The sequence below is a fragment of the Harpegnathos saltator genome, unplaced genomic scaffold, assembly GCF_003227715.2.
Source record: "Harpegnathos saltator strain DR-91 unplaced genomic scaffold, Hsal_v8.6 scaffold599, whole genome shotgun sequence".
Lineage (NCBI taxonomy): Eukaryota > Metazoa > Arthropoda > Insecta > Hymenoptera > Formicidae > Harpegnathos > Harpegnathos saltator.
Genome location: NW_020230425.1, coordinates 1107320 through 1121700, shown reverse-complemented (window position 1 = coordinate 1121700; position 14381 = coordinate 1107320). Strand labels below are relative to the sequence as shown.

The following is a 14381-nucleotide window of genomic DNA, read 5'->3' as shown; positions in this document are numbered from 1 at the left end:
AGCCAGAGAAAAATCGTGAAAAATATGAAAGATACTAAGAAACGTTTCAGACAAAAGTGTATGGTTTCAAGGGCGACATAAAACAACTATATTATTTTGTTTACAGAAGACGCCGCTTTCGAGATATTCACTAATCGTTACTTTTCTTAAATGGAAATCCGAATATTTTATTATATCATCTTTTTCTACCGATTAATTTGGACAACTTTTATCTGAAATACTTTTTTTTGCTTAATATTTTTCGAGATATTTAAAGAAAATTTGGTAATTTTTTCAATATTTAACTTACGATATCTTGCTAATTATTAGCCGGAAGAAAAGGTAGTACTAGACTTTTTTACTCTACTTGATCTTAAGAATATACTGTTATAATAATGCTCTAACTTTTATTAATTTGATGATTTTGAAATTTCGAAAAGTCGATAAGTTAACAAAAATTAAGGCATTATTGTAACAATATATTCTTGACCAAATAGACCAAATGGAGTAAAAAAGTCTCGTAATATTTTTTTCCGACAAACAGTTAGCGAGATATCGTAAGTTAAATATTGAAAGTTACCAAGTTTTCCTTAAGTATCTCAAAAAATATTGATTGATACAATATAAATATTGAAAAAGTTTCCCTTAAATATCTCAAAAATATTAAGCAAATAAAAAAATGTTTCAAACAGAAGTTGCCCAAATTGGTAGAGAAAGACGATACAATAAAAAATTAGGATTTAAGAAAAGTAATGATCAGTGAATATCTCGAAAGTGGCGCCATCTGTAAACAAAATGATAAGTTTTGTGTTATATCCTCCTTGAAACCGTACAACTTTTGTCTGAGACATTTTTTTTCTAAAATGCTCTCGAGATGTTTTGCCGTCCCAGTACTTTTTATGCACTCTGTATAAATATATATATTGTAAGTACTTTTTTTCTCAACACACCTGCTGTACTCAAGAATTAAGTAGACTGAAAGTGGAAATTGAAAATCGCGTGAAGCGTCGTCTTTCGGAAGAGTCGCTCGGTCATTGAACGCACGATCGAAGCTACGATCTTCCGAAAGACGAGTGACGAGAAGAAGTATCCATATTAAGAAGAAAGTGCATTCTTAGATAATGATAATAGTAGTGCCATGTGCTATGTGCAAGTGCGTGTTTAAGATCAAGTATCACATTCACTATTGAACATACCGAGAGCTTATACTCTAGGGGAATGCGTTGATATTCGTTGACGTTCGTTGATCTTTGATACTTGAGGGTTTTTGGAAAACGGATACGGGATCGTGGTTACTCGGGGGGCGGGGGGGAGGGAAGGGTCACCAGTATAGTTTTACTGGCTGTTGAACTATATGCTGCACTAAAGACAAAGGGGGGAGAGCGACGTAAACGAAAACAGAAAATAAGGTCTTCGTGGGATTCCGTCCGTGATCAACGATCGACGACCAGCTCGCGGCGTGATGATATTCCGTTGTTAAATGTAGGTTTGCTCGCCGGAAGTTTCTCGACTTCCCCGAACATGATGTAGCGAATACGCGGAGTAGTACCGTCCGGATGCGAATTTCTGAAAAAAGCAATATACTGGGTACGTTCCCGTTAACCTAATAGTTAGCGTTAATAGCGCCGCGTCGTTAATGACATTACGGCGGGACGCGCGCTGCTCTGCTCTGCATACCTGCTCGAGCTCATTCGTCCAGTACTGGTATACGTTACTATTGTTTCGCATCGACGTTTGTTTGTTATCAAAAATCAATCTGAACGAGGTGCCCAGAAACGTATTTCCATCCGAACATTATTAGTCAACTTAATAAACGCGTGGAAACAGATGTTGACCCGTCGTTTTTTAGAAAAGTTTCGATGCAATTGAATCTCATCAGATTTAAATCCTTTAAACAGAGAGAGATTTCAGAACACAAATCAAAATAAATAATATTCAAACTCTGATGAGAATTAAATTCGGTTTAGAATAAAATCAACGTTAAACTCGTTAATAGCCGCGATAAGCTACATTCGGGTAACCACGTCCAATTCTGGTCCGCGTTATTATTATCGGATATTATGAAATCGCTTCTTTCTCCCTGCGAAATCCACCGCCTTCTCACAACAGAGCTCAATTTTCGTAAAGTGCATACGCGCACGCGCATACACCGAAGTGGCTGTTCCGATCTTTTCAGCCTAAAGCCGTTCGAGTCTTCATATTTGCGACTAAAACCTGCGAACTTTATCTCTTAATTCCACAGCTTATGCAAGGGCCAAGAGGGAGTCCCGAGACACGAGATGAATTTTGGCAAGATTATTCTAGCGCGAAATCGAGTTAGCTCTCTGAATTGAAAATTCGTTTCCGAACTAATCCTAATGTATCGTCTCGCGTTAGAGGTACACATTTCCGAAAAAGCGGGTAAACAGCGTAGCTTAGACTCACCTGACTCGGTTTACACCTGAATGCCGGTTGATACCGCCGTCTCATTCGTCTTGGGCAACAAACGCATAGAATTCTGACGAAAGCTCTGAAACGAAAAGGTAGAATGTATCTCGCAACGTTCGCGCAGATGAATAAACGCGCTATGACAAGAGAGAGACTCTACAGCGGCGGGAAAATACTTAGCAAGTGCAAGCTCTTGACGAGGTTCTCACAAGTAATACTACCCAACTGTCACTCACCGATTCCAATGAAATTTGGCATGCACGTAGAACATTGAAAAATATTGAATACGTGTTTTTTTATATCGGCGGACAATGCATTTTAAGGGTGGAAATTTTACATGTGAATATTACATGTGATTTCCGTCAAACTTGTCTTTCATTGAACTAGTCAGTAAGAGGTTTTTAGGCTCGCTGATTACGAATCTGGAGATAAAATTACAAAATTCAAGATGGCGGACCCAATATGGTGGACCGAAATTGTAAAAAGATGGCTGATTCAAACCAATTTTGGTATCTGGAGCTTTTTGGGGTCTCTAATTATGAATCTGAAGTTGAAAGTCAAAATATAATTCGTTTGTCGCATTTTATTATTATTATTATTATTATTATTGTAATGTGTTTTACTTGTAAGATTTTTAAGAAGGTTTATTGTAAACTTTCAAGGATATTAATTATATAAATTTTCTAGACGTTAAGATTAACGTTTTGAACATTAATAGATTTTCTGCTGTTCAAGTCCAGAATTTAAATAAATAATATGAATGAATATGAATAAATAAATAAATAGAATATAAATAAATGAATAAATATAAAGCATAAGAGGAAGTATAAATCTGAGTTGACAAAATCAAAATCGCATATAAATGTTTCTACGAAACAGATGAGAGTCCGATTTCCTTTTTTCTTACGGTAGAGACATTTATTTGATTATCAATTCGTTCTCATTTTTTGTATTTATTGGCCGTTGTATTTATTGTCCGTTGGCGATCGGCTATAATAAACTATTCCTTGTGAATTTCGTTCCGCTATTATATTAACAATTTATTATATGATTATTCTTGATTCGGAAGGAATGATTTCGCAATGTCGATGAATCCAAAAAATATATTAAATTTATTACGCCTCTATTTCGAAGATCTTGTGTACAATATACAATCGGATATAACTGAAGAGGAAAAATCGTTCGCGTCTCATCTCGCGGATTTAATGAAAAATGCTATCAATAATCAAGTGTTTATTGAGAGTTATGATTGTTTAAGCTTCCATGATCCTAGTGTAACTCCTGATGCCGTTTTAGTTGAAGAAGAGTTAGAATATGATTCGCAAGGGGATGTGCAAGACGATACGAAGTTCGACGAAATGGTAGACTTGCAAGAATTACAAGAGGAAGGTAGTTGAATATTGGCGATCGGGGAAAAAGAAAAGATTGCGTTTTGAAACAGTAAAAAACCGATTCAAGAAAATCTTAAATCAACGATATTTATACAGATGGAAAGCATGTTGCTTCGAAGGTGGATCAAGAAGTGATAAATTATTATTTATTTCACAATATGTTATGGAACAATTTAACTCTGTTTCTGACAAAGGTGTTCCCATCCACGATTTAGATTTGAAAAGATGGGCCATCACGGCGAGAGAAGATGTTAATTTATCTCGTCAATCATTTTTGGCTTCAATGAAATAGGTGTATAATTTTAAAATTCAGCATGGGATTGTTTCAAAGAAAACATCCTATCTTATCAAGATATGTCAGAATATCATTACATATTCCGTTCGGATACTGACGGATAATAATCTTTTGGAAGATCAACTTCCTAATCTGAAAAAAACTGACGTGATAGGTCAATTTTGAATACCGATTCATTGTTAAATTCAGTAAATGTAATTGCCTGAGGCAATATCCTCCTTCACTGGTACAATTTCGATCTGTCATATTGCGTCATATTCCGCCATCTGTCATATTCCGCCATCTTGAATTTTGTAATTTTATCTCCAGATTCGTAATTAGAGGCCCCAAAAATCTCCAGATATGAAAGTTGGTTTGAATCAGCCATCTGTTTATAATTTCGGTCCGCTATATTGGGTCTGCCATTTTGAATCTTGTAATTTTATCTCCAGATTCGTAATCAGCGACCCTAAAAACCCCTTACTGACTAGTTCAATGGAAGACAAGTTTGATGAAAATTACATATAATATGTACAAAGGGTTGAAATAGTGCTTACATGTTCAGGGATCAAGGGGTAATTTCCATTCTTAAAATGCGTTGTCAGCCGATATAAAAAAACATATTCAATATTTTTCAATGTTCTACGTGCATGCCAAATTTCATTGGAATCGGTGAGTGATAGTTGGGTAGTATTACTTGTTAGTGATAAAATCAAGAAGAGGAGAGTAAAGAAGATGAAATGTGAACGACATAAAGAGCACGAGACGCGAATGATCGTGCGACGGGAAAATAATGTATTAGGTGGTTGAATTAATTCTGCTCTTATGTCGTCAACTTTTTATCTTTATTTTAAAGAAATGGTTAAATTTACACCAATCAAAGTATTCTCCGTCGTTAATTGTGACTTTTTCCCATTTTTCTGGCAACATAGCGATTCCACGACGATAGAACGATCTGTCTTTCGAAGCAACTCAATCAGACACCCATTTTTGCACATCCTCGTAATTATCGAAGTGTATATCTGCCAAAGTGTGTTGCATCGATCGAAATAGAATGGTAATCAGAATGATGCTAGGTCTAGAGAATACGCTAAATGCGGAAGGGTTTCCCATTCGAGCTCTAACAATGTTTGTTTAATGATTGAAGCAACATGTGGATGAGCATTATCGTGTAAAAGAATCACTTTGCTATTGTCTATTGATGGCTATTGTTGGCCTTTTTTGCATCAATTCATCATTCAATTTGTTCAATTGTTGCTGGTATCGCTCCCGCGTAACTGTTTCATTCGGTTTTAGAGGCTCACAGTACACCCACACCTTCCATATCCCATTAAATGCAGAGCATTGCTTTGTGACCGTAAGTATTTCGTTTTGGTGTCGATGTTGGTGGTTGTCCTGGATCAACTCATGATTTTTTTCGCTTTGGACTATCAAAATAAATCCGCTTTTCATTTTCAGTTACATTTCGCCACAAAAAAGCTCTTTTTTTTTGTCTGACAAGCAAAGGCACAGCGATATTCAAACGATTTAAAATGGCACTTTCGCTCAATTCATGCGGAACCCATTTACCTTCTTTTTGAATTTTTTCCATGGTGTGTAAGCGTTTAGAAATTGTTAATTTATCGACGTTGAGTTATTCAGCTAATTTTTTCCGTTTAAGCGATATTTCCATGCAATAATGCTTGCAATTCAGAAGTTTTTGATTGACCAGTACGTTCTTTGTCACTCAAATCGAAATCACCATTTTTGAATCGTTGAAACTAAAATTTACAATTAGAATACAATGGAGCTTGATTACCATAAGTTGTAACAAGCATCTGATGAACTTCAGTTGCCGATTTTTTCAAATCAAATAAAAAAAAAGTAATGATTGTAGAAAATGCAATTTAGTACGATTCATTTTAGACGCGTGTAAACAATGAAACTATCAATAACAATAATGTCCAAACTGTCACAGAGAAATGTCAAATCTTCCAGTATTGCCAGATTTCAACATTCGTACTAACCATTAATTTATTACTAAAGCCATTTATTGCTAGGCACCAGAACTAATTTAACAACCTAACTTGACCTACATATCGCTGCGAAACTTCTCCGTCGTAAAGCACCGCTCGACGAATCGGCGAATCGGCGCTCGAATTCGGATTTTCCATAGACATAGGAATATAGGGACAGAACATAAGTCCGTAAGATAGGCGAGGGGAGTTGTGCTGAAATGCGGGGGACGACTGTGCCTAAGTTTCATTGGCTACAATAGTGCGCATATTCAGAGCGTGTGATGCAACAACTTGGCTGTCACTGGCAAATAGTAAATGTAACAAAATGATAAGAACTATTTACACTGACAGCATTTTGCAGAGGTTATGCATGTGGTCTTTTTTTTCATAATTTCACTCATACACAACTTCATACACATCTATGTATGTATCAAATACTTACACACGGCACAACCACCAATTAGATTTAGGCACAGTTTACCTCGTCGCACCGTCTCGCACTGGTTATCCCCCCGCAATTCTATGCTCTGTCCCTATATTCCTATGTCTATGGAATTTTCCCGTTACGCAGCGAGAGTAGTGAAGCGTACGAACGTGCGTCTGTCCAATGTCACGACGCAGTGTCGTGGTGCCAAGTGTGGTTTAACGCTGGGATCGCATGACTGGCATGTTTTTTCATGCGCCGTGTGTACGAATATTTGCATAAAGGCCATGAAAATACAATGGCGATGAAAATATGACGATGCGATCGATACTCGCGTGTTCATCGCATCTCACAGGTACATACCGCAGCGCTAAGGAATTCGAAATCGCCGGCTCGATTGGTTAACGCAACCAGAAACACGCACGACCTCTGGAATCCGATATCGCGACTCGAATTCGGAATCCTTACTCGTCGCTGGCGATTTCGAACGTTTTCGGGAGCCACATGCATTGGCACGCGCAGTGTGTGCGTACGTAGATGTCCGCAAAGGTTCGTTGGGTTTTTAAATATAATTATTTCATTAACAGTACAAGTATAATTAACGGTATAATTAACCGTGCGATTGACGCATTAGATATAATATGTGTATTAGGTGCCTGCAAAAGTTCATCGAACTTTTGAATATATTTATTTAATTAAAGTTTATTAATTTAAATTTATTTATTTTATTATATTGACAGTATAATTAATAGTATAATTAATATAATTAACAATAAAAGACCATGTACATTTATTGTAATTAAAATACCTGCCCCGCCACTGTCATCTCTCAGATATTAAATTGTTTAATCTCATTTCTGAAAAATGATGAAATATATCTTTTCGAGCAATGAAATTATCAGCCCCCATTTACGGATTTCCTCGATATTAGCGAATCTGAGCCGGGCAAGCCATGCTGCGTCGATCTAAATAAATGAAAATCAGATGGGGCAATGCCTGGCGAGTAAGCGCTTTGTTTCCGCAGCGGTCTTCTTTCTTCGATTGAAACAAAAAAGTAGATGCATTTTATCGGGTTCTACTTTTGCCTATTTTTACTATAATAAAGATAAAATTACGTTGTTAGAGACACTGAGACACCGTGGATAAATTTTAAGGTGGCGAGCACAAATACCTTCTTCAACCTTATGAAGTTCCGCAAAAAACAAACCGTCAACTCGCGGTAACTCCCGTCGTGTACATGTATGTATTACATGTACTTTTATGTGCATGTAACACACACATGTACAAATATAGCGTGAGCCGCTAAGTGGATGATAAACGGATCTCTCTTTGTAAGCGCACGAACGACGTTACGTGATATTTACACTCGGTGACCTTATTCAATTAGATTGCTGCAGCTGTACTTGCATTTGCACGCCGATACTAGAGTACTCTCTCTCTCTCTCTCTCTCTCTCTCTCTCTCTCTCTCTGTCTCTCTCTCTCTCTCTCTCTCTCTATCTCGCAGCCGGACGATGCACAATTACGCGAATGCCGCATTACGGAGCAGTTCAGCCACGGGCACACGGTACAAGCGAGTAAGCTTGCCCGAGCGACATGGACGACACCAGACCGAGCTGCTTCGGCTGTTATCGGGAGACGGGGGGTTACACGCGTGGTTTCTTGCTCGTTGCATTAATATCCGCGGTTTCCATCGTGCAGCCGCAACGTATGTTCGATCGATCGATCATCTTCAAGGAGCTCGTGGAACGTCGGCAGCAAGAACGCGACGAATTTTCCCGATTCATACCCTGCACAAAGGCGTTTATCGACGAGTACTTCGATCATCCGGGATATGTGTCGCTCGTGTTGCCGAACGAGCCGCGAGATATTCCGGATTTCGCGGAGCCGTTGATAAGCGAACTGCGCGGGAGAAGCATGATCTACACGCTCAACGTAGGGATGATAAACGTGATAGAGATGTACGAAGACGATTTGAACGGCATTATCCTGACGAAGAACGCGTCGGCCCTCGGGGAAAAGGACATCTGTCTGGCGAATTATTGCAAGCACGACTGCGACTTCGTAATAGCGCTGACGGAGCCGTTCGTCGACGAAGCGAACTTCCTGGCGGATGCTGACGAGCTAATACGACGCCTGTGCCTGCGATCGATCTTCGAGCTTGCGATATTGGCGATGGTCGGGGATTCGGCTGTCATCGCCGGTAGCCGGTCCCGGACCGACGATGGGCTGTACACCCCGGCCGACGCGGCAATTCTGGCGAGATGTGAGCAAAGAGACACGATTCGATGGCAACGCTTGGCCGACCAGAGGACGAAGTCGTCCTCCCGTGAAAATGTTGTGAATGTGGCGATGTTGCGGAATTACCCATACGCGATACCGGTCGGCGTCGGCACGGACTGCCTGAGATTCGACGGGATCGAGGGCATGATGGTCGAGGAGATAGCGCGTAGCCTAAAGATCCAACTCAACAGGAAGGTGGTCAAGTGGAGGAATGTGACCGTGATCGAGGATGAGCTGCAATGGAGACTCTACGATACGATGAGCAGCGACCTGATGTTCGGCGGGTTCCTGTGGAGCTACAGTCCGAAGATCGAGTACACCAGTTCCTACGGTATGGTGCACATCGTGTGGCTAGTGCCGATTCACATGAACGTCTCCCTACGCGGCCTGATTTTGCCGTTCACCGCAAACGTCTGGTACGCGATTATCTGCGTTCTGATCATCGGCGGGCTCGTGAAGCACCTCTTCATCCGCGACACCTCATTTCTCGACATCGCTGCGTTGCTCTTTGGCGTGGCGACCAATCGTCAGCCGATCGAGATCTCCAGCAGGATCCAATTCATAGCCTGGGCCTTGTTCGGCTTCTTTATCACGCAACTTTATCTTGGCTCATTGGCCGACCAGCTGATGAACGCCTCTGCCGCCCAGATAGAAACCATAGATGAACTGATGGAGTCGGGTCTGGATCTAGGCGGTACCAAGCTGTTGGCGAATCTGCTGAGTACGCCCGACAAGAACGACGATGACAGCGAGAACGTCAGGCGGATTATTCAGGAGAACTTCATTATTTTCGACCAGCGTACCTACATCAGACGAGTCCAAGATATCATAACGGGCAGAAACAACAGTCTGGCTTTGCTCGTCATGTTGAATCTGACAAACATATACAACGTGGAAGACGTAGGACACGGTCATATCGTGAAAGAGACCATGGGTACTTACCCGTTGGCGCTCGCTACTTGGCGAAGTTTTCCCTACTTGAAAGATATCAATTTGAAGATCCTGCTATTCCTAGAAACCGGCTTCGTCAGATTTTGGGCGAAACTGGTGAGTTTCGACGTTGACTATTATGAAGAGGACAACGAAATGGACGACAACAGCAACCTTGATATAAAGGACATCACGCCAGCCTTCCTGCTCTTAATCATAGGATACCTCGGCGGGTGTTTGTTGCTCATCGCTGAAATTCTGTTCTACCCGTCGCCGGTGTTACTGTGACTCTTCTTCGTTTGGCTGCATTCTCAGGTGTCTCATTTTTCGTTCGATCTCGATATTGGGAAACGGAGTGCTTGCGCTGATGTTCGCTCGTTCCCAGGCATATCTTCGTTATATCCCGCAGACAGAATTTTCTCACTGGTGCGATAACTATCCGGGCTCATTAACCGTTCATAATAAATCTGTCGAAGTCTAGCAGGATTTTTAAACGCGCTTCTCGAATAGAACGGCGCCGCGGCGGGTTAATTAGAAAAGTTCTAAGCTAATTTCATTAAACCCACCCCGTTCTCCTCCTCCTTTTCTCCCTCCCTCTCTCTCTCTCTCTCTCTCTCTCTCTCTCTCTTTCTTTCTATTTAGTAGTCCAGTAATTTATTTTCTATTCAAAGGAGGTGAAGCACTTGTCGAAAATCTGCAATCCTGCAGATGCAAAATTGGTCTCTCGATAGAACTTCCTCAGGAGCGACTTGTCGTTTGTTATTTCCGAGCGATTAATTACGATGTATTTTATGCAAAATATTATAATTTATGGATATAATTATGCAGACAATGTAAATTTCCTTTTCTTCCGCCGGAGCAGCCAGCATCAGTTGCAAGTATCGCGACAAACATCGCAGTCCTCTTCGAAAATCGTAGACTTATATTTCTCTCGCAGAGATGTCAGCCGCTTCAGACAGAGGAATATTTTTTTTCGACGCTTTAAGCTCCCGTTGTAACACCGATAGTCGCTTAGTATCGATAGCCAATATTCGGTCTTTGCGTACACGGATATACGTTTCCGCGCCTGGCCATTCGTGTTTCACGAACAATCCGAAAAGATCGCCGGAATTCTGTTCTGCTATTCAGTCTCGGATCTCGATTTGATTAAATTCGATGCGATGTCTATCCCGACCTTGTGAACGTGATTGACTGTTATCGGATATTTTAACAGTATTTGCTCTCGCGTAAGGCGCAAGCGATGAAAATGTTAGATACACTCGCCAACTCCTGAGCCAACGCTGCATTTTAAACTTTTCATGTTCACGTTGCTCCGGCCGATTATCGTCGCGGAAGAACGTCGAGACGCTGTCGCTTCCGTACAGCTACTTATATGTAGGTTGCTACAAAAGTTTTTAGAAAAAGTATGAAAAAACACAAATTAGTAGGTATAAATGGCTTTATTGTTTTGCAAAGTAGTCGCCTTTAAGATTTATATACTTTTGCATGCGGTCGAACCAATCCTGGAAACATTTTTTCCACTCAGAAGTGGGTATCACTCAGAAACGTGCTGCGTAAACACGTTAACTGCCTCTTCAGGTGTTGAAAAACGCTCTCCACGCATTCTATTTTTGACAAACGGGAACAAAAAGAAATGATAAGGTGATAAATCAGGACTATACGCGCAATGAGATATTAATTCCATGTTTTTCGCCTTCAAATATCCTTCAAATTGTTTGACCAGCTGTGTGAGAACTCGCATTGTCATGATGAAGGATGATGCGACGATTTCGATTTGTTTTACGCAATTCATCGATGACTTCTGGCAAACAAATTGTTGTATACCAATCAGCATTAACAGTCCTTCGGTCCTCTAAAGTAACAGTAGCCACATGACCAGTAATTGAGAAAAATGCAGCGATCATTTTTTTTTAAGCACTGCGAGAACGAATAACTTTTGTTGGTTTAGGCTCTTCTTGGAACATCCAAACAGCTGATTGACGTTTCGTAGGAATAAATCCAAATTTCATCACCAGTTATGAGGTTGTAAACGGAATTTGAAGCACCTCGATCGAACTTCTTAAGCATTTCTTTGCTCCATTTGACACGAGCCTTTTTTTGAGCTTCGGTCAAATCGTGCGGAATTCAACGAGCACAAAGCTTTTTCACAGCCAAATGTTCATGCAAGATCTCACGTATTTGTTTCGTGTCAATGCCTATGAAATGCGTCTGAGTCTCACGGTATGTCACATGCCGGTCCATCTGCATCATTTCTCTTACGGCATCGATGTTTGTTGCAACAATAGAGATTGATGTACGACTTTCACGAAATTCATCACCAAGATTTCTACGTTCACGCTTAAATTCTGCAAACCAGTTGTAAACAGTGCCATTTGATGGCGCTTTCTCCCCAATAATCAGATGAAGTCGGTCGATGCATTGTTGTTGAGTTAACTCACACAGAAAAGAAATCGTACAAAACTATCGTTCGAAAATGTTCACGAGAAAATTCCATTCTTTCATAACATTAACTTTTTTAAAGCAATGCGCAAATGAAACTAGTTGACTTCTTTTTGATCTGTTAATGCTGTTTAACCTACAAAATGTCAAATTTTACGAAAATCATACTCTTAACTTTCAATTACGCTATCTAATACTGGTTTCTAAAAACTTTCGCAGCAACCCACGTACATTAACCGGACGACTATGCCGGGTGTGGATCGGAAATTGTAGCCTGTGGGAGAAAGAGAGGTGATTCTTCATTGCGAATATCAATCGAAAATGCGGACTAAGATTTTCCGCGAGATTTCGTTTACGAGGAGATTAACTTTGATGACCCGCCGAATAGATGCGCGCGATTTAACTAATAAATAAGCCGCGGCTTATCGGATTTACCGCTGCGCACACACACACACACACACACACACACACACACACACACATTCACATAACTATTTCTACTTTCGCGTTTGCGTGCAACACGTCACGACCCGAACCAAAGTGATACAGAGCGAGCTCCGACAGCACATTTGTTTTTGTTCATTTGAAAATTGCTGAACGTGTCGTCGCGCTGCCTTCGCATGCAAATCCGCGCACGTCGAATGAGAGTCATGAACCCGACTGGTAATCGATGGCGCGATTACCCCTCCGCTCCTACGAACGCCTGTATGATATTGTCTCCTAAATCATGACAATGTACACAAACACGAAGAAGCACGGTGACACGCAGCGAAATCCGTTAAGCCGAGTCCTATTATTAGTCTCAGGCGCATGAATATCCGACAAGGATCTCCCGAGTCAATTTTCTCAAGAACGAGGACTGGCGCGGAAAAGAGAGAAGAAGGAAAGAAAATTTATTCTGCAGTTTTGCATTTCTCTTCGTCGCGAGAAATCGGCTCCTTTCCCGCATAATGTACTCAAATTTCTGATGTATCCTGTATGTATCATGACGCACGCTGAAAATTGTCCGACACTCAAGACCATATTTCCGCTTACATTTGATTTATGTGAGACGGATTTCAATCGCGACTCTGCCACACTACCTTGCCGCTTCTCTATTAGCTGACATTATCTCGTGTGCGCGTTAGCCTAATTTATGATTGATTCGAGCAGTCGCTTTGGGAGTTGCAGGCATGATGTCTGTCACAAACGAACGCACCGTTATTGTCGTCGAATGGAACGTGACGAAATACTGATGAAACTCTGCTGATTTTAAGAGCGTATTTTCATGCGCCTCGATCTATTATGCGTTTAAAGAAATTCCTCTACTTTTTTGCATTTAATAATAGCATTAGATACGTGGATACGTCTAATAGGACCGATTGTTCCACCTTTCGATAAATTTCAGCTTATCTGACAGATTACTATTTATAAAATAAATTTTATCGGGGAGTTTACTAGTTACTTAAATATGAGCATTGTTTCACAATTATTTATTCTACCGGTAGTTACCTGGGATTTAAAAGCGATATATCGCGCCAATTACTTTCAGAAACGTTAGTCAATAACATTAAGCACATATTTAACATACATAACCTATCATGATGGATCTAACAGTTTTGTACCATATAGCCGTATATTCTTCGGGGAGAGCCGAAGGCACGGTGATCTGGGATCACTATAGTGAAAAAAAGGATCTAATAATCTAGCGAGATATAATTACATTAACTTAAATTTTTATATTAATAGAATACAGGTAAGATGTAACATTTATGTATATGCAAAAAATATAGGATAATATTAAAAATATAGGATAATATTTTAATAATTTATGCTAATAGATAGCCGAACCAAAAAGAAAAAGACAAAGAGGTTCTAATTTCTCTAATAAAGAAATTTCTCTAATAAAGAAATTGAGCTATTAATCATTATTTGTAAATCAATTTCTTCGTTGCCACCTTCATCACTATAAAGAAGTTGATTTTCCCACAATTTAGGCTTAATATACAGTGGCGTGCAAAAATTTCGAGTCATAGTGTCTTTTTAAGATACATGACAATATATTGATTTGCTCTAAAAATTAATTATATAAAATAGTTAACATAACATTCATATAAATAATAGTACAGTTACAAAATTTTGAAATTACATAGTTTCTAATTATTTAGTCATATGATATTTACATGTGTTCAAAAGTATTGAGCCGTATTCTTGTTGTGACTTTATGAGCACGGTTTGTTTACGTTTTTTACGAAACTCC

General features: G+C 39.8%; 2 protein-coding genes across 12 annotated transcripts in view; one reads left to right on the top strand and one right to left on the bottom strand.

Annotated features, from left to right (window-relative positions):
- Positions 1-14381, bottom strand: part of Dop1R2 (dopamine receptor 2) — a 46711-nt gene that overhangs the window by 10325 nt on the left and 22005 nt on the right. For 10 of the 11 annotated variants that reach the window (XM_025304208.1, XM_025304212.1, XM_025304215.1 and 7 more), the window contains one exon: positions 2404-2488. In XM_025304208.1, the coding sequence (XP_025159993.1) occupies positions 2404-2488 (85 nt within the window). Of the gene's footprint in view, positions 1-1175; positions 1546-2403; positions 2489-14381 lie in introns of all 11 variants that reach the window. The other variant, XR_002162765.2, reaches the window with a different exon arrangement.
- LOC112589762 (uncharacterized) lies at positions 7971-10295 on the top strand. The gene has a single exon (XM_025304207.1). It carries the CDS (start codon positions 8087-8089, stop codon positions 9989-9991), a length of 1905 nt encoding a protein of 634 aa, XP_025159992.1. The 5' UTR covers positions 7971-8086; the 3' UTR covers positions 9992-10295.